At 40.1% G+C, this 26,508-nt stretch overlaps 1 protein-coding gene across 2 annotated transcripts in view; it reads right to left on the bottom strand.

Moving 5' to 3' along the window:
• Positions 1–23,763, bottom strand: part of ROCK1 (Rho associated coiled-coil containing protein kinase 1) — an 83,221-nt gene extending 59,458 nt beyond the window's left edge. Inside the window, exon 1 of one of the 2 annotated variants that reach the window (XM_053975956.1) lies at positions 23,618–23,763. In XM_053975956.1, coding sequence (XP_053831931.1) covers positions 23,618–23,710 — 93 coding nt within the window. In that variant the 5' untranslated portion in view covers positions 23,711–23,763. Of the gene's footprint in view, positions 1–23,169; positions 23,188–23,617 lie in introns of those variants that run through there. The other variant, XM_053975965.1, reaches the window with a different exon arrangement.
• Between the last annotated feature and the right edge of the window lie 2,745 nt (positions 23,764–26,508).

Genomic DNA, 26,508 nt, shown 5'->3' on the forward strand with positions numbered 1-26,508 from the left:
AGTAGGAGTCCTCGTCAGGAGAACTGATGTTTATCACCATGGAAGCAGCATTCCACAGCCACTGCAGCACTTGGCATTATGAAATGCCTCACAGGTCTAGAGTTCCCAGCTACTGTAACAACTGCAACTGGAGATGAGCAGACAACCTGACACACTATCCACAGAAATACCTCGTGGTGGAAAAAAGTGACTTCACATCCTTTCCACTTCTCAAAGTTATGGTACTAACCAAAAATATAAGGCAAGCCCTGTTCCTTCAACTAAGATATAAGATAACTATTTCTTTTTTTTTTTTTTTTTTAGCCAAACATCACTTGTAAATTACATCAGCAAACGCTCTTTGAGGTCCCCACAGCTTTCTTGGTTATCCTGTGAGGTCAGATTCTTCCACAGGCAGCAGAGAGATCTGCTGTTCTGATTTGGGAGTCCCAACCTTTTCATTTGAAACACAAACACTCAAAACTACCAATTTAGATCAATGGAAGTCAACACTCTAAGAAATGCTCATTAGAAAGCAAAAGTAACATGGATAAAAATTAACACTATGGATGCAAATACTGGTACATAACTTCCCTTCAACAAAATGTATAAAGACAGATCAGAGATAGGAAAGAATGAAGACAAACTGGTCCAGTCCCAGCTCAAAAGTCTAAGACTTCTTTTGCAGCAACCTGCAAGGAGTCAAGTAAAGACTTCAACAAAAGAAAAGAAACTGCTCAACTCCATTAAAAAATAGTGGGATTTACCAAAGGAAGCAGAAACCCCTCCACATCTGCTGCCTAGGAAATTGCTGCCTGCCTCCAGATTTTTTTTCAGGCAGGTATCCATGAAGTGAAACCTGACTTCAGAAAGTAAGCCTTTGTCACTTGGGCAAGATGTGAATTAGCAAGACACCAACATGTTCATTGGAATTATTGCAAACAACATCAATAAAATTGCTTTAGTTCTTGTAAAAGTTGTCAAATACGTAAAGCAACTTTAGATCTCTCAGCTTTACATTACACTAAAACTAGCATGAGTTCTCCCATAAATAGCTAAAATTGCTGCTTCTAGCTCTCACACCACGCTTTTGCCTGAAAAGTGATACCTCTGCTATGAAAAACAAACAAACAAAAAATATTACCATCAAAGGATGCAATATTCACTGGAAAGGATACTAATTTTTCTGTAAAGCAACAATACCTTAGCAGCCATACTGAACCTGTTGTCACCTGACCTGGATGATGTTTGCTGCAAACATAACTAAGTGCTAACTACAGATATAAACAATAAACTGTACAACAATAAAAGGCAAGTTCTCTCTTTAGCTTTGACAACTTTGTTTCTGGAGATTATATTAGCTCAATAATTATGCTTTACAAAAAGACTCTAAGAAGGTGTATCAAGGAAAAAAAAAACCCTCTGGCAGTAATAAAATCCACACCACAGAAAAATAATCCAGGGTCTGGAAACAGACGCTGAAAACAAAAGTACTTAATTTTTTAAACAGAGCACAGACAATTAATTGAATAACTTTTCAAGAAAGACTGGGAACATCATAATTTTTCTAGCAGTCTGGAAACACTGCACAAAATTGCCCCTTGCCCATCACCAAAATTCTTCCCTAAAACTCTACAAGTCAAAACACTTCTACAGTTAGAGGCAAATAGCCATGAGAGAAGTCCCAAAAAGAAGATTATAAAAGAATTATACTAAAAAAACTCTCTAGAAACTGAAATAGTAATTTGTAAAGCAATATGCCTTCCTTTAGGGTCACATGCTAACTAGTCTGCAAAATGAAAAATATGGGAAGTTGAGCACAACTGAAGCAAGGAATCAACTCTGAGAAGCTTCTTCGATTGCGCAATCTCCTGTCAGAGCTCTCACTACATTTCTGCAATAAACATTCCAGCACAAGCAATCACACGTCAAGCAGATATTTGAAATATGCAACTAAACAAGAACTTAGCACTATTTAAGAATTTGTGCATCGCTAGGCAGTTTTGTATCGCAAACTCTAGTGAAGCCCATAGACTTTTTTGTGCATTGATTAAAAGAAAAACTTCAGTTTCAATAAAAAAGATGTCTGTATGCAGAAATCAAATGTACTTTTATATTTTTTCTTTTTTCCATGATGAATACACTCACAAAAATGACTTTCAAATAATGTTATTTTTTAAAAAGGTTATAAAATTCCATGAGAATTATTTTAGATATAGACAAGTTTTTTCTATTTCCAACCACTTTGACTCATCAGAATTAACAGGATTTTGTAACTAACAGGAACAAAACAGCAAGTTTTCCGCCTTTTTGGGAGATTTTCACTGTTAATGTAGAACAAAACAGTTCTGCTAACAGATTGTTTCCAGAGTTCAGAACCCAATGAATTAAATGTATAAATCTAAAAAAACATGTTTTACCCATTACCTTTAAGCAATTTTTAAGTGCGAAGAGACAAGCTCTCTTTCAAAACCCACCTGAAGGCAAAATGGTAGCATATACAGACAATGCCACGAATGACACCATTTTAATTAATACTGGATGTTTAAGTATATATTCAAGTCACTAATAGTGACTACTTTCAGGTAAAAAGATTCTCCCCAATAGATGCTTTCAGAGAAGTTGTGGATGTCCCATCTCTGAAAGTCTTCAAGCCAAGCTGGACAGGGCTTTGAGCAACCTGTTCTAGTGGAAAGTGGCTGTCCATAGCAGGGGGGTTGGAACTAGATGATCTTTAAGGTCCCTTCCAACCCAAACCATTCTACAGTTCTCTGATTTAAACCAAATCTCTAAGTACTCTTTTTACCCTTTCTGACACCACAGCAGAATCATGACTAAAATCCTGAACGTTTTGGACTGCATGTGAAAAAAGAAAGTTCTAACTATAAAACCAAAAATCTACATGAAAGCATGGTTCCACATTCCAGTACTGAAATGACAGAACTGAACCAAAGCTGTCCATGGAAACTTAAGGGTGGCTTTCTACAAACTGCAAGTCTCTCTCATTATAATCAGTAAGGATTTTACCATATGTCATACTGCAACAATATAAGCTGGTTTATCTAGGATTTTCAAGTACAAAATTTCAAGAGGAGAAGAGGAAGTGTTAGAAATCCATTAGAGGATCCGACATTTTCAGTTTCAACGAAGTCCAAAGATGATGTGATTTATCACACTTACAAGATAGTTATGGACATGCAAGTAAGTTTTTCTTTGTTCCTTTTCAAGCTTTGAGACTAAAGTTTGAGGGAAACTAGAGCCACTGACTCCATACACCAAGAAAGAAGTTTTTTCCCAACATTTCCATTGCTCAAGCATGACAAATGCATTCCTAATGCACTTGCTAAAGCATGAGACACAGAGAGCAGAACTTCATAAAACTGGTATTCAACTTCAACAACACTGTGTACTTTCACCAAGCTCATATACTGCAATCATAAGGATGAAAAATACTAAAATACTAAGAAATAATTGTAAAAGCAACTCTTCTACCAACTTCTCCAGCTACATCAAAAGAGTAAGTCAACTCCTCCCTAATACCATTCTCCTCCATAGCACTCCAGAACCTGAGAAAACCACCCCCCGACCCAAACAGGATACAACAGACTGATACATGTACTCCAAAGGCATGATTTTCTTTTGAATTAAGAACATGGGAGAAAACAAATCTTAACCCAAGAGGAAAGAGAGCCAGGGCTGTCTGGACCATTGCCACAACCATGGAATCTTGTCAAAGTCTCTCTTGCCTGTCCTTACAAGGGAGCAAGACTGAGCCTGGGCTGATTAACTTAATCTCTACAGGAGATGAGGGCAGGCAATATTTTTGTCACACCATAAAATACTGCCACGAGACAAATCAGAGCACACTAACGTGATATTTTCTGTTCCTCCATCCCACTGACCATTTTGAGTAGCTGTCATTTAGTTTCTCATTAAGCAGAGAGCAAAACTGATAAAAATGTGGTTTTTACAAAATAAATCAAAAGGGAATGAAAGGCAACTTTTTACTTCCATCCAAATTCTATATGATTTTTACCCCAGCATTTGCTTTACGAGATAACTTTTCCAGTATCTAATTTCTTAAGGAAGTTATTAAAAAAGCACTTTCTTGGAAATCTACAGGAACTAAGAGACTAGAGATACATTGTATGTGTGTATAAAAATATTAAAAAAACAAGTAATTCAAAAGCTATGTCAAATGAGGTCAGGCAGTATCTGCTACTTCCCATTCATATAAATTCTGTGTTTGTAAAACACTGAGGAAAGCAGGTTTCCAATTTCTAAATACTACAAAATATCAACATGAGATACGCTGGAATGTAATTAAAGAGCAACAATATCACTTCAAGAATTTAGAGTCACACTTTTCTCAGATATCTTGCACTTTCCAGAAGACTGCTGGATCATGGAGCCAATTTTTGAAGAACTACGTAAAACATGGATGGAAACAGTAATTTTGGAAACAGATGCTTGTTACCAATCATGGTCATTTTATAAATGAACACATCTAGCCTCAGAGACTTCAAAAGGAAATGAAGAAGGCAGTTATATCTTTTGTGATATTCAAACAAAATGCACTGGCATGGACAATGTTACTACAATGTTAATGCACTGGCATTAACTACAGATAAACAATTTGACTTAGAAAAGGAAATACCCAACCATCTGACATTAGAAAAGGTCTAAGACCAGGAAGTTTGTGTATGCATACATCCTCTATACAGAGATTTACAAAACCCATAACAACCAAGTATTTCAATTTTTTTTTTTTTTTTAAAGTGACCTACCACTTTCATTAATATTCACATTTTACAAACTGTTTGCTTGGCAAGAGAAATAAGAAGTACCAATACTTCAATAGACACACAAAGTTCTTTGCATTTACAAAATTACGAGTAGTTCATGAAGCAACGAGTAGTTCATGAACAACCAAGCATTTCAATTTTTTTTTTTTTTTTAAAGTGACCTACCACTTTCATTAATATTCACATTTTACAAACTGTTTGCTTGGCAAGAGAAATAAGAAGTACCAATACTTCAACAGACACACAAAGTTCTTTGCATTTACAAAATTACGAGTAGTTCATGAAGCAAAGCTCTATATGCTTAGGGCAGTCTTCAGAGAAGCCAAGCAATGCAGCATTTCATCTAATACTGTCACGTAAAGCACGTTCAAAATCCCCATTACTTGCCTCAGTCATGGTAAATGTGTTACTTGCAGAAAACAGAAAAGAACCGAATCTCCTCTTTTCTGAACTGCTGGAGATCAACTGTAAGATCATGTCACATTCACATGTTTAGAGCTCTCTTTCTTTCCTTCCAATATAGAATTAAGGGACAAATATGAAAACCAGTCATTTCTTATAATTTTGACCCTTTACCTACTGAACTACAACATGACAAATTTCCAATTTATTTAACCTTACCTCATTGAAAAACCTATTAATCTGCTTATTCTCTGAAGATGACACTTAGCCCAGTTCAACAGATTCAGTTAAAAGCCAACTTTTATAAATAAGAACACTGAGATAATACTTCTTAAAGATAATACCTCTTTTTGTATATGTTGCTGTAAAGAATTAAGAAAACAGCAGAAAACCAATCTATGAATAGATAAGCTATTCTTTCTGAAAGCCAATATAAAAATCCATGGCTGTCCAGAAGACAAGAAAATTCAGAAGAAAAGCTGAGTGGAATTGTTCTAAATTCTCACATACTTTTTCTACACAGAAGTTAATCTTAACAGCAGAAAATCATCTGAGTATCCTACAGCCTGACTTGCTGTGTTTCCAAACGCTCTCCAATGTCGCTCAATGTCATGAGCATGCCAACAACATATTTTGACTTTTCAGTACCAAGTTTTTAAAATTTTTTAATTACAAGCAGTTTGATCTTAAAAATTACAAAACCAAAATCAGGATAATACAGCTTACATTCCCCGTCAATCCTCAAAATAAATATGCTATTTTCTGTAAAAAGGGAGAAGCATACCTTTGAGTGTCTTAAAAGGCCAATGTGGCTTAGATTTCTGTTCTTATCAAGAGTCAACTACCAACATACTGAATTATTGTGAACTAGCAGAAACATAATAGGAACCTGATGGTAAAGGGATGACTAAAAGACATCCTGATTTAACCTCTTTGCCTTGCAATACCACAATAACAGTGACTGAATTTGCCTGTTTGGCCATACAGATGTTGGAGCATCTAATTTCTTTAAAAGTGCATGTGGAATGCCAATGGCCTGACATAATTGCCACTGGGAAAAGACAATAGCAATAGCTGAAATTTGATTTGCTCTTCCCACTGAGTTCTTCCAATGCCTTCTTATTTCATCTAATACACCTTCATTAGTGGATCACAGTATGGCTCATACAGGAGGACATGGTAGCTGTCCTCCTGCCCCACACACAAAACATAAGAGGGAAGTAAATTCTAAAAGGCCCGTGGCTAAATACTACAGCTACCAAATGTAGCATGAGCGTAGTAGCTGTATTGGATGCTGGCTTACAAAACAGAGACAAGAGGCTGCTGTAGAAAGATTGTGGCCTCTCTCTTGATGGACTGGCCTGAGGATTGTTGCTACAGAACCTTCTAATACCAGTCTCATTACCAGTACAAGTGGAATTCTAAAACTAACCTCTTGCACGTCTAAGTTTTGTTACAGAAAAATAATCAGATGAGAAAAATAATCAGATGAGAAATAAAATACACTTGAAATTAAGAGCATAGTTCAGACGATTTTTTTTCTTTATAAGTCTTAGGGCTCCATCAGAAATACAGATTCAACCAACTACTTCAGTTATTTTTGAAAGTGTACTTACAGCCTTGATTTTATGCCCAAATAAACTACATTATCTTCATCAAGTAAAAGTTAAATGTTGCTTAGCTATATCTGACTGTATATGGTAACAACTTTTCATATCCAAATTACCTGTATTACTTCCATACTCACAAAGAAGAATCCCATCCCATTTACTGAAAACTTCATTCTATGCTAATTCTTAATTTGGACACATATACTAATCTCACCTGAAACATCGTAAGACAAAACTGAAGCAATTTCTCACCTGAAACCATCATAAGACAAAATTCCTACTAGCTCCTGATTATTTTGCAATTTTCTCTTAGCTGAGCAGAGGTACCTTTCCAATCCAAATGGATCATTTGAACTTGCTGGTTTACATTCTCAGAGTATTCTTTCCTTCCTTCCTGACAGAGTTCATCTTAACTTCTAGAGTATGTCACAAAGAGATAAAAATTAACTACATGGAACTGCTTTTCCTGCTGCTTTCTTTTTAAAATTCAGATACTATTGCTGTTTAGAATGAAAAATATTTAAGGAAATAACAGCGGTTTATATTTTTGTCCACTTAGAAACTAGATTTGTTATGCATGTATTCTGTGGTTGAGTTTCTTCCATGTCTTCAGGCCACTACCTTTAAAGGTATTTCTCTTTAAGTCTCTTTCACTCTCATGAGACCAGATCTGCTGTTAAAAGAGAAATTAACATCGTGGTGCTCAGCACAGATATCATATCCTATAAATTGTCACCTCAGAAAATGGGACTTTGATAGCTGAGGAAACAATTTGTACATATAGCACGCACCATTACTTTCTGCTTAACTAGCACTGCTGCAAACATGTTGTTGCACTGATTTAAGAGCTTCACTGAGGCTCTGAAACAAAGCTAGGAAAAAGCAAAGGGAAAACCAACCAGTGAAACCGTAGAGATGCTTTCTCCAAAGACGGAGCATCACAGAACAGTCTAGATTTGGTACTACCTCAAAAGTTCACCCTGTCCAACTGTTCAAGCAAAAGAGAGCCTTGATGAGATTGCCCAGCATCCTGCTGAGTCTTGAAAACCACCACCAATGGGGACTCTACCACATCCCTGAGGACATTGCTCCAATGACTGACTACTGTCGCAGTAAAAAATTTCTTTTGCACATAAACCTCTCCCAATGCAATGTGTATATGCTGGCCCTTGTTTTCTCCTCCTGAAAAGACAGCTTTAATCTTCTTTGTAGCTGTCCTTTTAGTACTGGCACACCATGATGAGGTTCCCCAACCCTTCTCCAGGGAAGCACCTTCACTTTTCCCTCACAAATCAAGTTCTCCAGCCCTTTGATCACCTTTGTGACCCTCCTTTAGAGCTCTCCTTGAATTGCAGGAACAAGAACAACACCTCCCTACAGATGTGGCCTTACTAGCACTGAGTGGAATGATCACATCTCCAACTCTGCTACTGACCCCTCTGTAGATGCAGCCTAGGAACCAATTTGCCTTTGTTGCTGCAGCCATGCTCTGCTGACTCATGTCCACCTCATTGTCCAACAGGGTCCCCAGGTCAGCAAGGCTACTTCCAACATCACAGATCCCAGCCTGTACCAGGCTCTTTGGTTGTGTCATCCCAGATGTAAAACACTGCCCTTGACTTTGTTAAACTTCATACTGTTCTTGTTTGCCCACTCTTCCAGCCCTTCCAGATCTCTCCATAAAATGTCTCTTCCTTCTAAAAGGTCTCCTCACTACTCAGTTCAGCATCATCAGCAAATTTACTGAGGGTACTTTCAATGCCACCATCCAGGTCATGCAGGAAGACACTGGAGAGCATTAGGCCCAGCATCCACCCCAGAAGACTCCACTTGTGGCAGGCTGCAAGCCTGAGTACAACCCACTGACCACCACAAGTTCTGATATATTTTTTAAATAGTACGTATTCGATGTCTCACCAAAATTAATTCAATTCTATATTAGCAAACTTTAGGTAGATTATTCCTTGCGCAATTTTGGTGCCACCATTCAGTATAACGAAATATTTTCATCACAGTTTCCTTCTAACAAAATCTAGAGTAGAAAATTATAACTGCACAGTATTGAAAGCAAAAACTCCTACCAATTTTTCCTGAAGCTTAGAGTACTTCAACTGAATTTGTAGATTTTTTTGAATTTGCATATTTTTTTAAAAGGAAAATGAATGTCATGATTTCCTATTTTTCATCACGTATAGTGTGTATATACATATATAAAAGTCTGTGAAGGTACTAAAAATTTCTTTTTATCCAATTCATTTATTTAACTATGATGTTGAGTGATTAATGAAGCTTTTCAAAGAAAGGCTTTCCTGGAATTCTGTTAAGCACACCTTCAGATTTAAAAAGCAAGCAATAGTAGTATATTAATTCATTAAAGTTCAAAATCACTACCTACTCAGTATGTAAGGCTAACAAGAAGGATAATTATTTCAGAGAATTAATAAACTTTATTTATTACAACCCTCAAACTGATTAGGTCAATGGAACATTTTAGTGATCTCCCCCCTTTCTTCCAGTGATTACACCACTGGAAACTATGAAAAACAGGAAGAGTCTCCTGTTATACTACTGAGCATTATCAGTTGAGCATTGGACACCACACTTTAAGTGCAACTTAAAATGCATGTATCTTCATTTTAACAGCTTCATATACATGCAGAACACAGTTCAAACAGCCAGTACTGACATTTTTCCATTGAAAGCATCAAATTTCATTAAGCTCCTCTTTGTATACTATTTTCCCCCGAAAAATACAGTAATTCCCTACCACAAGTTCAATGCAAAGAGAGTGATGAACATAATGAACATGCTACTAAAAAAGCTAACATATTGTAAAATTTTACTTATTATATTGAAGCACAGTAATTTCTAGGTTCATGTACTAATAAGCATTAGCATGCAGAGAAACTAATTTTCCTTACTTAAAAACAGAATTTTGCAGTCATAAGCCCATGTAAATCAGTTTTCTCTACTTATCTGTAGGAACATCTGGAACTTAAGAAAAATACAGCTCTAACTCAAAAGGATATCCCTCTCAATGATTTTTTAATGATTTTGGGAATCTAGAGAGATTCCAGCTGACTGGAAGCTGGTAAACATCATCCCAGTTTAAGAAGGGTGACCCTGGAAACTACAGGCCTGTCAATGTCACTTCAACGACTACTATAGAGAAGCTTATTTGGGGAGGTATTGAAAAACACCTGAAGGACAATGCGGTCATCAGTCACAATCAGTATGGGCTCATGAGGGGAAAGTTCTGCTCGATAAACTTAATTCCCTCTTATGACAAGGTAACCCACCCAAGGTATCAAGGGAAGCCAGCTGACCTAATCTTTTGGGATTTCAGTAAAGCTTTCAGTACTGTCTCACAGTGTCCTACCAGATCAATGTCCAGCATTCAGCTGGATAAACACACCAGAGGATGGACAAGCAACTGGCTCACGGGTCAGGCACAAAGAGTTGTAGCGAATGGGGTGACATCAGACTGCCGACCTGACACCAGCAGGGTTCTGCAGGGCTCTATCCCTCCACAGGGCCTTATGCTCATCAACATCTTCAAAAACTACTTGGATGCATGACTGGAAGGAATACTACGTAATTTTGCCAGTGATACTAAATTGGGAGGACCTGCGGACTCCCTCCAAGGGAGGGAGGCCCTGCAGAGACACATGAACAAATTTGAGGGCTGGGCAACCACAAACCATAAACAAAAGAGAAGTGCTGGATTCTGCAGCTGGGATGGGCGACCCTGGATGTACACAAAACCAGAACAAGATGCTGGAAAGCAGAGCAGTGGGAAGGGACCTGGGGGTCCTAGTCGATGGCAAGTTGAATCGGAGTCAGCAGTGCCCTGGCAGCCAGGAGGCCAAGCATGTTCTGGGGCATCACCAGCCTGGCAAGGGAGGGGATTGTCCTGCTCTGTTCTGCACTGGGGCAGCCTCTGCTTGAGTGCTAGGGGCAGTTTTGGGTGCCACAAAATTAGAAAGATACAAAGCTTTTAGAGAGTGTCCAAAGGAGGGCCACAGAGGTGGTTCAGAACTTTACAAGGAGTGGCTGAGATCACTTGGCTTGTTCAGCCTGGAGAAGATGAGACAGAGGGCAGACCTCACTGCAGCCTGTAACATCCTCATGAGAGGAAGTGCAGGGGCAGACACTGATTTCTCTCTGGTGATCAGTGACAGGACCCAAGCGAATGGCATGAAGCTACGTCAGGGGAAGTTTTATGTCCAATATTAGGAAAAGGCTCTTCACCCAGAGGGTGGTTAGGCACTAGAACAGGCTCCCCAGGGAACTGGCCACACTACCAACCCTGACAGAGTTCAAGAAGCATTCCAACAACACCCTGAGGCACATGGTGTGATCCTTGGGGTTTGTAAAATATTCAAGATCAGGATGATCCTTGTGGGTCCAACTTTGTATTTTTGTGATTCTAGGAAAATAATTTAAAAATTTGAAAGCAACAGATTTTATTAGAAAAGCAGTTTGCAACATACCAATGAATATACAATGTTAAAGAGACTGACACCTGCCTTTTGACTTTAAGTCTTGCTGTGGAAGTTTTTGTTGGCCATTCATGTTTGACACATGTCCTTGTAGCTTGATGTCTGCTTTTCAAATACCTAATGGTACTACCAGTGAAATTTCCCTACTCATTAAAAGAAGTACAAAATGTAACTTGCCACCATGCCATCAAAACCACAAATTGTGGGGGATGGGGGAAGTACTTCCTTATTTTAGATGCAGGAAACAGAAATACAAAACAGTCTCACAAAAAGACTGAAGAAATCAGGAAACTCTAACTTAAAGCCCATTAGGCCAAACAAACAATTCCAACACCAAAATCATCTTTAATTATCATCTTACTAATTTCTCTGTCTGTTTTTCAAACCTCATACTTGTGTAATTACCTTTCAGACAGACAAGACTTCCTTCCCCACAAAAGGGCGTTTTTTTGTTCTTGTACCCTACCCTGTCACAGCATAAATGTAATTTGTTGTGTTCTGCAGCTTAAAACATTCAAAAGCAAAGAAAGATATATCACAGTATCAAGGATATTGCACAGATGCCTCTATTTGTTGATATTTTATTTACTAAGGCAAGAGGATAACATGGCACACCAATTTTCATTTCACATCCTATCTTTTCAAGAGATACTGGTACTCAAACAAGAGGAAGTATTTAAATTAAATAACTGACTTTTCACAACCTCAACGTCAAAAGGATAAAGTTATTTTTTATAACTGTCAAGAATTAAGTAATTTATGGTAGGCAAATACCCATTGCACAAGTTTAAGAATTAACTTGAGACTATAAATTGACAGGACTGGCATTACTGACAAAATTTTTGTTGACTGCTCCATTAGTTGTTTCTCCTTTACATGTTAGAACACGATTATGGGTTTTACTTTTACTGCAGAAGTGAAACAGAAATTATATGAAGACTGAAGAACATAAAATCATGACAACAGACACCACCCTTCTGGATTTAAAAATTAGGTGATTTTTGTATTTTGCAGAGATGAGGACACTGTTATCTTGCCCATCTTCATCAAATGCTCCTACGGTTAACACTGTTTATACCTTCTTCTGGATGTAGAAAGGGAGCTTAACAAATAAACCAGCTCATTTCTGTGAGTTGCACTTCATTATATCTGAAAGACATTCATTTATCATGACGAAATTCAAGGAAAGCAAGATCTACAGAGAATTATCTAATCTTAAGTATAACCTTTAGCTCTAAGTTACTCGTTAAAGATTGTGTCTTTTTCCATTGTTATGAAAGAGGTTATGTTGATTTCAACTCCTCTGAAAAAAAAACCAACTTATTTTGTAAAAATATCATATTACTTTTTAAAGTAATTCTTCAAAAATTCATTACCCTTTTTTTTTTTCCACTTTTGCTAACCCATCAGCTCAGAAGACTTGTTCTTAAATTACATGTAAGGGCCTATAAGTGGAATTATCATTATCAGAAAAAAGCTTAGGATTTAAATTTGTTTCAACAATACATCTTTGCTGAACACTGTTATTTCCTCCCACAAAATATGAGTAATGCAGCATCACTGTAAGGTAAGTTTTTTTATGCTGAAATATACAAGAAAGAAAGCAAAAGATGTCCTGCATTGGTAGAGTTAGTCAACCTCTCACAAGATAGCCAGATTGGAATGAAAACCTTCAGCTGCCTATTCTGGCTGAATCTTCCACTGAAAAATTAAGCTTCTACTTACAAGGCATCAGAAACTTTGAAAGAAACTTCCCAACCTGCAAATAAATTATTTTGATCAACCTTTTTTTTTATTCCTGACCATATCTATGAATTTGTCAAAATGCAATGAAACAGGGTATATCAAAAGAAAAAAAAAATCCCTTTTTCTCTCCACTAGAATTCATGGTTCTCAGACCCTTCTTGGGAAGAACTAGGACAGAAACTATTCTTTATATGAAGGCGGAGTTAATCTGACTCCGTTCTTTGCCAGGAGCTCAAAGAGGAGATGACCAAAGAAAAGAACAATGCAACTACCCTAACTATTCCCTGATGCCAACCAAAACTCAACTGTCCAGAAGGCAGGAAGCCACAGAGGAATTGTCTACAGTCACTGCAGTGCCAGACTCAAAGCAGCTCCTGCAGCACCAGCATCTAACACCCCAATTTTACCTCTAAATGCTATCTGCTTAAATCCCAAGTCCAAACTATTAATGATAATAGTGTTATGGACAAAAGCTTTCCTATCAATGTCGGAAGGCATTTGAGGATAGAAAAGAAACAAAAGGAAAACACTTCAAAGATTCTTCTGACCTTACACTCCTCAAGAACAAGAGCAAGAGAGACTTTTAGTCCTTTCCTTACTCCAATCCAGTTTGCCATACAGAATCAATAAACAGCTCTGAAGTTTGCAAGTTACGTGACACAAGACCTTCTTTGTGTTACAACTTTTTCTTTAGACAAACAACCCAGAATTCTCCTAAATATGGTTTTCCTACCAAGAGTCTTCATAGCTTGACTCAGAACCACATTGTGACTAGCCCTAATGATTTCTCTGACGAGCTGATTTTGCAAGTGAAAACTATCTGCAAACACTTTAAGGTCATGCTACTTCCAAAACCCATGCGCACAAAACAGTCTGTGGAGTATGAGAAAGGCTAAAAATAGCCATGGGCATTTCAGTAAAATACAGAAGACAAAAGCTCTTCCAGGAAACCTACTGATTTATTCACTACAGAGAAAGCCTAGCTCATTAATGACATGTCCAATTATAAATTCAGTGTATTGGGGAAAAAAAATAACCAAAACAACCAACCAACAAACAAACCCACTGCTCAAACAAAAAGCAACACAATAAAACACACAATCCCATCAATAGTTCAGCTTTCACTCACAGGTCTTCATGGGCTTTTTTTTTTGTTTGTTTATGCCACCATCTTTGCTCCACAAGTGCTGGCAACAACAGCCCCTCTTTCAAAAGCCATGGTGATTGCTGCCAATACCAGCAGAGCAAAAACTTCAATGCCTAGTGAGTCTACTGCTTGGCTGGCACCACTTTCAGCCTCAAACTTCCACAAAAGAGGATATATATCATGTAACAGCAGGTTTGAATAGTCCCAGGACCACCAAAAAATGTATCATCGTTATGCCAACAATTGTTTGTTTAATTGCCAATGAACTTAGCAATGATTTAAGTTGAAGGAGGAGGACAGCTACCCACAGAAGATGTATTAGAGCAATAAACAAACCCTCACTGAAGTGGCAGAACCACCTTCCCTCTTTAAAAGTGGAGAATAAATTCTCTCAGCTCAATACCAACAGGATTCTTCGCATGCCTACAATCAAAGCTACCTTCTAAGAAGAGATTAGTATAAAAATACATTTGTATAATCAGATTTTATAACAAAGAAGGGAATTCTATGATTCCACCTCTAACACTGACAACAGTGCAGAGTATCAACACAAAGTTGTGAGGCATGAGTATTACCTCTATTTTCAACCACAGCTTCATGTCCTGCCTAGTATTATTCACACAACCTTGCATCTGCAGGAAGCACAAGCCAAGTACAACCAGTGCACACTCACTCCTCCTGTCCTACCCTCACCTCACTCCTCCCTGAAGGATCTTCCCCATCCACTCCTACATGGTTAGCTCCTGGCTGGAGAGGTTTCCTCCCCTCTTATCTACTTAACAGAGTCACTTGCGTACTTGTAGCCAAACGAGCTTCCAAATCTCATTCAACACCAAGATGGTGCTTGTTCTACTGACACCTTACACTTCAGCTTCTCTGAAGTCAAAGTTTGAAGCTGAAGTCTCTCCTCTGAAGATTCTGCCCAAAAACTCCACAGGCAGTCTCTCCTCTTCTCCAGTCTCTCAGGCACAGGTTCCTGTCATATCAGTATCAAAAAGTCTTTCACACTTCCAGAACAATAAGGAAGTCCTACCCAGCGTCCCTCACTGCCTGTCAAGAGGAAAACGACCTGTGTATACAGATAAAGAAAACACAAGGCTACATAATCAAGAAAAACTGAAGTGGCACTTGTGGAGTGCAAACTGGAGATCACTGCAAGGCAATCACTCTCTTTTTAGCTCCAATAGGAAAATCCTACATTCACAAACTAAAATATGAGCTTATGAATTCACAGCAACTGATGCCAGGTACAAATCTTTATGCTTAAAATATCTGAATCTACAAATGCCTCCACACAGAAAGTTCTTCTGGTCTTCTGTGGCAGATACCTTTCAAAAAATTATTTGGCCTAGAAACAGATTTACTGAACAAGAAGGCCAGAACTCTGCAAATAAATGCCAAATGAGTACTGATGACTTTTCTATTTAGTTTTGGTGAATTTTATTTTCCGCTGTGTGAAGTTTCAACAGAGAAAGTATTCTTCTGAGAAGTGGAAAACTACAGGTTGCCCAGAGAAGCTGTAGTTAGGACAAGGAAGGACAATGCAGTTGTCAAAAGTCTTCCTGGGCAACCTGGTCTAGGCCACTCTATCAGAGCAGGGGGATGAGGGACGCCCAGAGGTTCTTTCCAGCCTCAATCATTCTGTGAAAAAAACCATCATTTGTACTCAACAACATATTACTTTCCCACAATACATGGTAATAAAAATTAAGAAGGCAGAATTCCAAATCACCATCCAAAGTAACTGATTTAGAAAAAAGAAACAAATGATCAAACAGCAGCAAGCTAGAGATGAATGCCCAAACCATTGTTCGTTCACACTTTCCCACTGGAAATAACCACTATGGCTATAATACAAGTTTTACTAACCATCTGCTGAAAAATGTAACATCTCCAACCACAAAACAGGAAAAAATTTCCTAGCTGAAATTTCCAGATGTCAAGGCAAGCTTCTGGCTTCCTCTTCTTCAAAAAGCACATTCCAGATGACATACTTAGTTTTGTGCAGTCAGGGGTTTTTTTGGCTGTTATTTATTTTTAAAAATTAAGCTCAGCCTCCACAGAAACAGTATTTTAATAGCAGTCAAGTCACTGACTACACAGGAAAACAGCCATCTTCTATTAATGCATTTTCTATGTAGGTATCTCACACCAAGTTTTCCTCAATATATTCATACCTTAGCACTTACTGCTGCACTATATTCAGATGTATTAAGTACTACGCTGTTTTCTACTATGTTAGAGAAAAATATAAAGACACAATTAGTCAATCTTTACATAACTATTAGAATTTGAGGATTTTTTCTAAGTGACTATTATGACTGACAAAGACCTGTAAGAAAAAACAAGGACATGTTCCACATGTGTTTCCAGTTCAATTATAAGCTCCACAGCCCAGACACACTCGAGCTAGAAACACTTTTAGGTAGTTCCAACCTAGAGTCCAAACTAAAGCCTTTGTGTGTGCAGTGTTTCCTACTGAGGTTTCCAAGCATTAGGTCTTTGCATCATCTCAGATCATGCAACTGACAAAAAGCAAGCAAACCTTTACATATTTCTGAGCTCTATTAAAGAAATAGAAAAATAAATGCATATAAGAAACATAAGAGAAGCTAAAATAAAGAAATCTGCAGCTGAATTTCAAACAGGACCTACTAATAAAGAGATCTTACATACTGTCCCCGTGACAGTTTTTATTGTATAAATATTGACAGGGAGTGGCAACCTTTCAGCTAATGAAAGCCAATCCTTTACAAGATTTTGAGTATCAGAATAGACTTTGACCCCTGCTCCAGTCAGAAGCTGGTGCGGATCCTGTGCCGGTTCTCCCGTAGCAACATGGGCAGCTAACCCAGCCCAGCAGCTCCTGCTCGTCTAGACAGCCTCCAGACAGCTGTAACTGAAGATGCACCACAGCACCTTACACCCTGCTGAAGCTGAGCACACTACAGAGACATCTCTACCATGCAGACTGGAGACCTCAGTACAGGCAATCCAATCACCTCAGCACAGCAAAACAACATGGGCAAGAGAAGCTCCAAACCACTTTTCTTCTTCTCAAAGATCCTGTTTCAGCGCTTGTTCAATCACTGTTCACAGAATCATTTAGGCTGGAAAAGACCTGTAAGATCATCAAGTCCAACCATTTCCCCAGCACTGCCAAGAACAATCGTTAAACCGTGTCCCCATGTGCCACCTCTACACATCCCTTCCAGGGATGGGGACTCCATCGCTGCCCTGGGGAGCCTGTTCCAATGCCAGTGTTCCAGCGTCACAGTTTTCCTGCTGCACGTGGCTCCCTGCTCCACCTGTTTGCTGTCCATGCTGTGTGCCTTGGTATTAATTCGCATGTTAATTTCAGCAGATTGCTAAGGAAGCTAAAAGATGGTGTTATTTGCATTTGCTTTAACTGAGCTATAACTGGGTGTTGCCTGCATAGTGCCTGCAGTTTTACCAGTATTGTCTCATCATCCTTCTGGCTTCATTGCTGATGGAATGACTGGACAAATTAAGGTAAAGACAGAAAAGTTTTTAACCATTCTCCAATTTTTTTCTCAGATAAATAAGTTTGGTTTTTCAATATTTCTATTTGGAACTGCAATTTTGTGATAACAAAGGAGTTTTGATAAATAAAATCAAGCAACATCCACCAAAAACTACTTTAATTACATGGTTTGGGACCTCTTAAATTCAAGATAAACATCCTGTATCAAGACAAAAATCGCAGTGTTCTTTGGTAAGAGACCTTAAAAAGCTTTTTATTTCTATATAATACTAAAGTATGACCTAGGAAATTCTGTTAACAGCAACTGTGAGGCTACCAACATCATATGCTCACATGGCTTCTCAGTATTTAAGTTCTCAATGAGTGGCTCCTGAAGCTATCACTGTCCTCAAAGTCAAAGATTTACAGACCAACAGGTTGATTTTCAATTTGTTCAAAAAACAAATTCCAGGTGTTTCCCTCTTCCTTCCCTCAAGCAACAAAAAAAACCCACTCTGTAGTTGCCAGGGAAAAGGACATTGTTTACAAATATTTTTACTTTGTAAGAGCATTTATAGCTTAGTTGGGTGTTTTATTCCTCCTATTGAAACGTGTCTTAACATCAACTTTCTGTTATCATTCCTCATTAAAACTTTTTATAGGAAAAATAAATAATTATATTCCTATACAGTCTCTAGTTTTATAAGCAGAAGAATTGGCTAAGTGAACTATTAATTCTTCTGTAAAACCTACCATACACCATGAAACAAATGCTAACATTTCGACAGTTCCACATCTCTACTGTTAAATTTCTAATGGCTAATGTAATACGAAAAAATTCTTAAGAGATGCAAGCTGAAATAAGAAACCATCAAGTTACTGTATTCTCAAAGCCAACTTAGAGTTGCATTTTACCTTTGACTAACATAAAGATATATTTTATCATTGACTTAACATAAATCTTAATATATTTCATAATCTGTAGTGATGAGTAGATAACATTAACATTACATAACATTATTATTAATGTTAACTAACGTTTACATTAATAATTAATGGTAATAATTAACATTAATTATTTTTGCATATAAAGTTCAGATATGGTAACTTGAAGACATGGAACTGTATTTCTAGGTCAGCCGGAAGTCTTATTTTGAATCTAACTACCAAATCACAGAATGGTGTGGGTTAGAAGAGACCTTTAAGGGTCATCTAGTACCAAACCCCTGCCATGGGCAAGGACACCTTCCCCTAGATCAGGTTGCTCAAAGCCCCATCCAATCTAGCCTTGAACACTTCCATGGATGGTGTATCCACAACTTCTCTAGGCAAGCTGTTCTAGTGCCTCACCACCCTCCCAGTAAAAAACTTCTTCCTCATGTCCAATCTAAATCTACACTTGTTTCAATTTAAAGCCCTTGCCCTGACACTAACAGCCCCTGTCAAAATGGTCATTTTATGACAGATGAGCCAGAAATTCAGATAAACCCCCCCAAATCCTTCTCCACAGGGTTGCTCTCAAACCATTCAACACCCAGTCTGTAGTGATGCTGCTGATTGCCCCAATACAACTGCAGACCTTCCACTTGGACCTAAAGAATGGTAGAAACATGTCCAAGGAGATTTTGTCAGCCACAACACTTTCACTTACTTTGGACCATCTTCAGACAACTTAAAGAATTCCGAAGCTGACAATCTGCTGACAAAGTGTTCATGAAGTTCTGATTCTTGACTATATATATATATATATATATATACACATACAAGAAGCTTCATTAACAATCAAGGAAGCTTCTCAGATACCTAATTTTTCTAGCATTTAATCACTCAGACTTTAAGAGCAGAATTAGTGTGATTTCAGTCAACATGATTTCAACGGCTATTTGGATAGATACCTCTAGAGTAAAGGTACTTACAGTTATTTACTTTTTATTTATTGCTTTTTAAAATTTTATTATCGAAATCCCTAATCACAAAGTCTTCAGAAGTGCTTTCTAACACATTTAACAAAAGGGAAATATGTCTAGTAACAGAGATATATATAGAACTCTAAATATCAAAGATGAGAAGATCATCTTGCATTTTCCTATGCAAGACAGATGAACATGAATTAATCTAGTTGATGAAACCAACCTAGGAAAAACAGGTGAATCAAGCTCTGTAGCTACACATTTCTGGTGCAACAAAAATGGAAATCTCTTCAGAGTCGATAAAATAAGTTTGTGATATGCTTTGATTTACAGTGTTTACTGCTGTCAGTTATTTTGAAGACAAACTGCTCAATAAATGAAATATTTGACGTCTTTGATAATTAAGACCACCAAAAATGTGACATTTCTAAAATCAACTATGGAAGTAATTGACTAAGTACCTGGATAATTTTAAAATTATATTGTTATATATATATAAAGAGAATATATATAATAACTCAAATGCCTGTTTAAACCATGAAAACACTCTTCATGAGTTCCTACCTGAACAGAGAGAGCACCAAAATACACTTTCATGAAAAGTTACTAGTTATTTCAGAATCAAAACCATATGCAATTCCAAGTCAAAATGTCCCACATCTATACACTTGCTACATCCCTTAACTCCCAACTCCCCACAAACTGGAAGCCCCTACACCCCGAGAATTTACTAAAATATGGGTTAATTCCAAAAATTGTTGTAGAACCATACTAACTGAACACTGCTTTTCAGTGTTTAAGCTCACTTAGCTCAAGTTAACAGTTAGACACTTACACTGCCTTTGGGCCTCCTCAATACCCCTATGGAAATTACCAGGATCTGACCACTGCACACCCCACAGAGTGACCACCTCTCTAACACAGCCTTCAGTCTTATCACATCTTTTGGGGACTGTAGGACTCCTAGTACCAAATATTTTGAAAAAATGTATTATATGATGCTGTGACACATTGTCTACACTTAACTCAGGCTTAAGCCTCCTCATGCCTCATCAAAAAAAGACAGCTTATCTATGATTCCCCTGTCTAGTACTAAATCAAGTGCATGGAAGCCCCAAAGAAACAAATTTTGTTACAGACAGTTGCAACTTAAATTCATTTTCTTACTCTGTTTTTTATTACAGTTACGTAGCAAAAAAAAGAGGAAAAATAAACACATCTCTCTCCTGCACTTCAGCTTTATGAATTTCCTTCCTGCAGCATGTGAATTGAAGTTACAAGGCCCTCAGAGCGCCTTTTCCGCCTGCTCGGCTCTGTTGTCAGCACCCTTCTCCCACACCTTCCTGAAACGGTAACATCTTCCTTTGTATCAGGCTCCACCCCCATCTTCTTTTCTTAGAGTTCTCATACTACTTCACATATAAATTTAGAATCTTTCTAGCATACAGAACGCAGCTTATGACAGTTACAAAGCCCAAAATGGCTACAAAGCTGATTTAAAGGTTATTCCATGTCTTGCCTGTTTGTCTACAAAGGCTACAAACTGACAGGGAAGAAAAATAAGAGCAGAAGAAAAATGAAGCCAAGTTAGAGGATAAAACCATCCTAAGAGAAGCCAAGAGCATTGCTGAGACTTTTCATCATACAGCCAAAAAAAATGTTCCCTGAACCTAAATGATCCCCAGCATTTTAAACCTACACATACAGAATATCAGATGCTGAAGTGCCAGTGTATCTGCTATTCCTGTATTTCTGCTCAGATACGCACAGTTAGCTACCACCTTTGCTTAGGAAAAGTCAAAGCAGTTATAAGGAACGTCAACCTTAATCAAAGGTAAAAAAATATTTTAGAGTTTTAAAGTTTTACTAGAAAGAATTTTTGTATGTAATCAGAAAAATATGATTTAACTTTCTTGTTAAGTGTACCACATCTAAAGTCTGTCAAATTTCCCTCTTTAACTGAGACCTGCAGGGAGGAGAATGGGGAGCTCATTTCAGAAGGTATTCAAATGCAGATCAATTACACCTACACCTAAACATTTCTTCCTTAAAAGCATATCCATACACATTTTAATGGATTTGATAAATAAATAGTGCTTTGGGCCAAGAATTATGTTTGTAGGGTGAATCATCACATTAAGAACTGGTGTAAAATATTTAAGCCGTTTAGAAAATGTTAGGATACGTAAATTCTTCTATAGAAAAGACCCCAAGAATGCGTGAACTAAAGTATATGTCCAGCCAGCAATTAAGACTGATATATTGACCAAACACATACGAAGTTAGCTTACCAAGTGATTTCCTCAGAAGCAGCATTTTCTTTTTTAATTGGTAATAGTTTAAAAGAAAATTCCTAAACAACTGTCACTTCAAAGGACCTTAAAATCTGTAATGCAAACACATGTTCTAAAATTTTCAGCAAGCATGACAGGAAGCATCCCAGCAAGTTCATTCCCAAACTGACTACAGCTTAAGCTCCTAATCACAATTAAGATAACTGAAATGGGGCAAATCCTTAAACTGATTATAAGATTAAGGAATACGGTTAAAGATACTACCAACTGCATGTCTGATACCTGCCAATTCCTTCCTACCACTGTAGGAAGGTCCCTATAGAACAGCCAGCAGTTCAGCACATACCAGCAAACTGAGCCATGGTTAATGTAAACTCTGGACTCCTAGATGACTTTATACTCTTGACACCTATAAATAGAACTTGGCTGTAAAAACGTCTGATTAGTCTCGAGGTATCAAAATTGACACACTATATTCTAAGAACCAGAGGTCTTCTCATTAGCTATGGTTCTAAGATGACAGATAGGTAAAGCAGATCAAGAGAAGCAAATTAACTAGAAGATGCAGTGCTATTTTCCTTTGTGACAGCAGCATCCACACGGCTCTGCTTTTATCTAGGGATGTAAGTTTGACCTGCCAACACTTCAGAAGCTCATAAACCTGTAATAAGTTAAAGAGAGTAGATAATATTGTGAACTTGTACAGATTCTTGCATTATTCTTTTAATCTATTCACCGCCTGATGCTCAAGCAAGCTTTCTGCCAAGAACCATGCAGCAGAAAATGAAGAATGACTATTAAGAGCTATCTCCACCCCCACACCTCCCTTCCCTTCCCAAATGTCAGAGTTCATACGGGGAACAAATCCAATTTCTTTGTTCCTCTCTGTGACAACAGAAAGCCAGGGAAATAAATACACTAAAGAACTTCCATCACTTGCTCCAAAGAAAATAAGCCCTCTACTTCAGTGTGAAAGCACAAATTACACTTTGGTACTATTTAAGGATATCTCTAGACATATCGAAGGACTCAGATGCATCCCAAACAAATTGGCTGTATTTGGCATGCAGTTTACTGAGGTACTAAGTGAACTAAATGAGAACTAAAAGATCATCCAATTCTGTCAATCAGCTACCAAATGACGTTGGTTGGTTTTACATCAGGAAGTGTTATGGCTTGCTTTCCTATGATGCAGTTATAACACTGACAGCACTGGTGAGATCCAGCTATTAGGTGCGAGCAGGCCTAGCACAACCACCACTTTAAATGCATTTAAACACCTGCCCCCACCTGTAAGGGCTTATTAATCGTGTTGTATGAGACTGTCAGCACTGCAGTGCTTAAGCCACAGCATAAGAGGACCTCAGTCTTTAAAAAAGTTGTTGGAGAGAGAACTGGTATCAAAGCTATTTGACGTCCTGTGCTCACACAGAAGAACGGCAATCACGAATTCCGCCTTTGTGGAAAGGCTCCACCGCCCCAGTGACAGCCGGCGAGGCACAGAGCAGCGCTCGGAGCGGGAGATGACAAGTGTGAGGCAGGGCTGGGCAGGCGCCTCCTTGGCATGAGCCGCTGTCCCGGCACACGGGCACACTCACGCACCCTCAGCCCAACTCTGGGTAAACAAAACACCAGCACGGAGCAGAGCAGTGACTCAGCCAGGAGTGCGAGATTCGGTCCCACAGGGTAAGGAATTCGGGGAGACGAGACCGGGGGCCCATCGGCGCTCCGTACTCACCAGCAAACAGTCCACGTTCACTTCGGATTTGGGGTCCTTCAAAGTCACGTCGATTTTCTCAAACCGAGACTCAAAACTTTCTCCTGTCGACATGTTTCCGGAGTTAAAAAGTTTCCCTTATTCCAGAGCAAAGTTAAGGTTAAAAAAAATTATAAAGTAAAAAAAAACAAAAACCAACAAAACCAAAAAAACAGAAAAAACAGGAACAGGCGAGCACAAAAGAGAAACTACAGCCTGTACCAGGCTGAGGAAGCGCCTCCTGCGAGATCCCTTCAATCACAAAAGTCTCTGGGGCAAGTCCCCGTCAAGGGGGCAGAGAATCCAAGGGGAGCCCGCAGCAGGCGGGGGACGAGGCTGCTTCTCTCCCCGCTCCTCCAGGCACTCACGCAGCTTCCCGGGATGCTCACAGCTCCGCAGCAGCAGGTTTCCTCTCCCTCCCTCCTCTGCTCGGGCCCCACCGTCTCAGCATTCCCATTTTTCCAGCCGGGGAAGCCGTCCTGGGCTCCAGCGTAGCGGTCCCTCCTCCTCGCCCCGCTGCTGCAGCGCCGGCGGGTCGGTGCCAGGTTCCGGAGCGCGGCTTTCTTTCCGGTGAACCAGAAGAAACAACAGAAGAGGCGAAAAAAAAAAAAAAAAGAAAGAAAAAAAGACAAAAGCCTGCAGCCACACCAACAGGGCAAAAATGGATGGAAAAATAAAACAATAAAACTTAGAGGAATCCTCTCGACGGCGTGTCTCAGTGCCGTGGGGTCGCTCCGTCCGTGGGCACCGGGCGAGGAAGAGAGGAAGGCACCGGGCGAGTGCCCCCGCGGGCGGCGGACGAGTAACCTCACCGGCGGAACGGCCGCAGCAGCATCTTTCTTCCTCTCTCTCCTCCTCGCTGCCTCCCGCCGCTACCAACGCCGGTTCAGCCCCTCCCTCTTTGCTCCTCCGCCTCACGGACGAGACGGCAGCCCGAACCGCCTCAGGACCGATCCGAGGTTGCGGCGTGAGAGGGAAGGAAGGAAGGAGGTGGCTTAAGGGGAGGGGAGAGCGTGAGGTCCGGCGGCTGCAAGGGAACCTGCGAGATCCACCAACATGTCCGCCTTCCTGTTTGAACAGTCGGGCCGGGGCGCGGGGCGCATGCGCGGGGGGAACGGCTCCGGTGCGGACGGGGACGGGATGGCGGCAGGGGGCGCGCGCCTGGGAAGGAATCACAGTAACCGAATCAGTGAGGTTGGAAAAGACCTCTGAGACCATCCAAGCCAACCTGTGACCGAACACCACCGCGTCAACTAGACCAGGGCACTGAGTGCCACATCCAATCTTTCCTTAAATACCTGCAGGGACCGTGGCTCTGCCACCTCCCTGGGCAGTCTATTCAGCGTCTAATCGCCCTTTCTGTGAAGAAACTCTTCCTAATGTCCAATCTAATCCTCCCCTGGCGCAGCTTAAGGCTGTGTTCTCTGGTCCTGTTGATTGTTGTTTGGGAGAAGAGGCCGACCCCAGCTGGTTACACCCTCCTTTCAGGTGGTTGTAGAGAGCGATAAGGTCACCCCTGAGCCTCCTTTTCTCCAGGCTAAACACCCCCGGCCCCCTCAGCCGTTCCTCATGGGATATGCGCTCCAGACCCTCCACCAGCCTCGTTGCCCTGGTGAAGGAAAAAGCGGGAGAGGAGAGAGCGGGCGGGAGGCAGCGCGTTCGGCTCGGCCCCGGTGCGGGCGGGCGGGTGGGACAGCCCGGGATCCCCCTTCCGGGAGCCGCTGGCTTTGTGTGCCCGCCCCCGCCCGGCGGTTCCGGCGGGAAGTGCGCGGAGCCCCGGGGCAGCGTCCCGGCGGGAAAAGCGCCCCTTCCCGCCGGCTCCCCGGGCTAAGGGGGGATGTTGCTGCCGTGTTTCCGCCCTGGCTCCCCGGAGGCGCCTCAGCGCTGGTGGCTCCCGCCGCCTTGGCACGGCACGGGCAGCGGGGGACAGGTGGTACGGAGGGTCACCCCTAGAACTGCTGTGGACTCCATCCTTGCGGATCTTCAAAAGCCAGGCCCTGGGCAGCCGGCTGCCGGTGGTCCTTAGGTGAACCCTCACTGCAGATATTCCAGAACTATATGGGCGCAATCCTGTGCTGTGTTCTGGGATGATCCTGCTTGAGCTAGGAGATTGGACCAGATTACCCAGTGTAGTACCTTTCCAACTTGACCCATTCTGTGATTCTGCAGTTCTGTCCTACCCGATCAGGAGAACTGGAGAAGTTCACCTCCAGAGATCCATTTCAGTGGCAGCCACTCTGCCATCCTGTGTGTCCCAGGAAAAGAGACGCCAGCTTCCACAGTGCCAGAAGTTCAAAGCATTCCAGTTTATGTCCAGACAAGAGCCATGTGCAAGGTAGCATACCAAACACAGAAAGAATAGATACCAGCAGTAAACCTGTGCAGCCCGTGTTGGTGTTTCCAATTCAAACCTTACCTTCAGACCACAGCAGGGACCTTTTCTTCAAATAAGGAAACAATCATAGAATCCCTTAGGTTGGAAAGGACCTATGAGATCATCCAGATCACCCTCTGGATGATCTCAGACCACTATGTCAATTAGAACATGCCACTAAGTGCTACATCCAGTCTTTTCTAGAATACCTTGAGGAACAGTGATGCCACCATCTCCCCGGACAGTCCATTCCAATGTTTAACAACCCTTTCTGTGAAGAAATTCCTCCTAATATCCAACCTGACCTTCCTGTGGGTCACCCTGAGACTTGAGCAAGGTAATGATTTCAAATATTACTAGAGAGAGGCCACTGTACTGGTTCCGTTCTTCGACTTCCACTGCAGCTCCATAAATAGCAATGTCATTTTTACAAAGATCACTATGAATTGCGTAGAGATTGCAATGAATAGTTGCCAGTAGCAAACCTGATTCATTAGCA

The sequence above is a fragment of the Vidua macroura genome, chromosome 1 (assembly GCF_024509145.1).
Source record: "Vidua macroura isolate BioBank_ID:100142 chromosome 1, ASM2450914v1, whole genome shotgun sequence".
Taxonomy (NCBI): domain Eukaryota; kingdom Metazoa; phylum Chordata; class Aves; order Passeriformes; family Viduidae; genus Vidua; species Vidua macroura.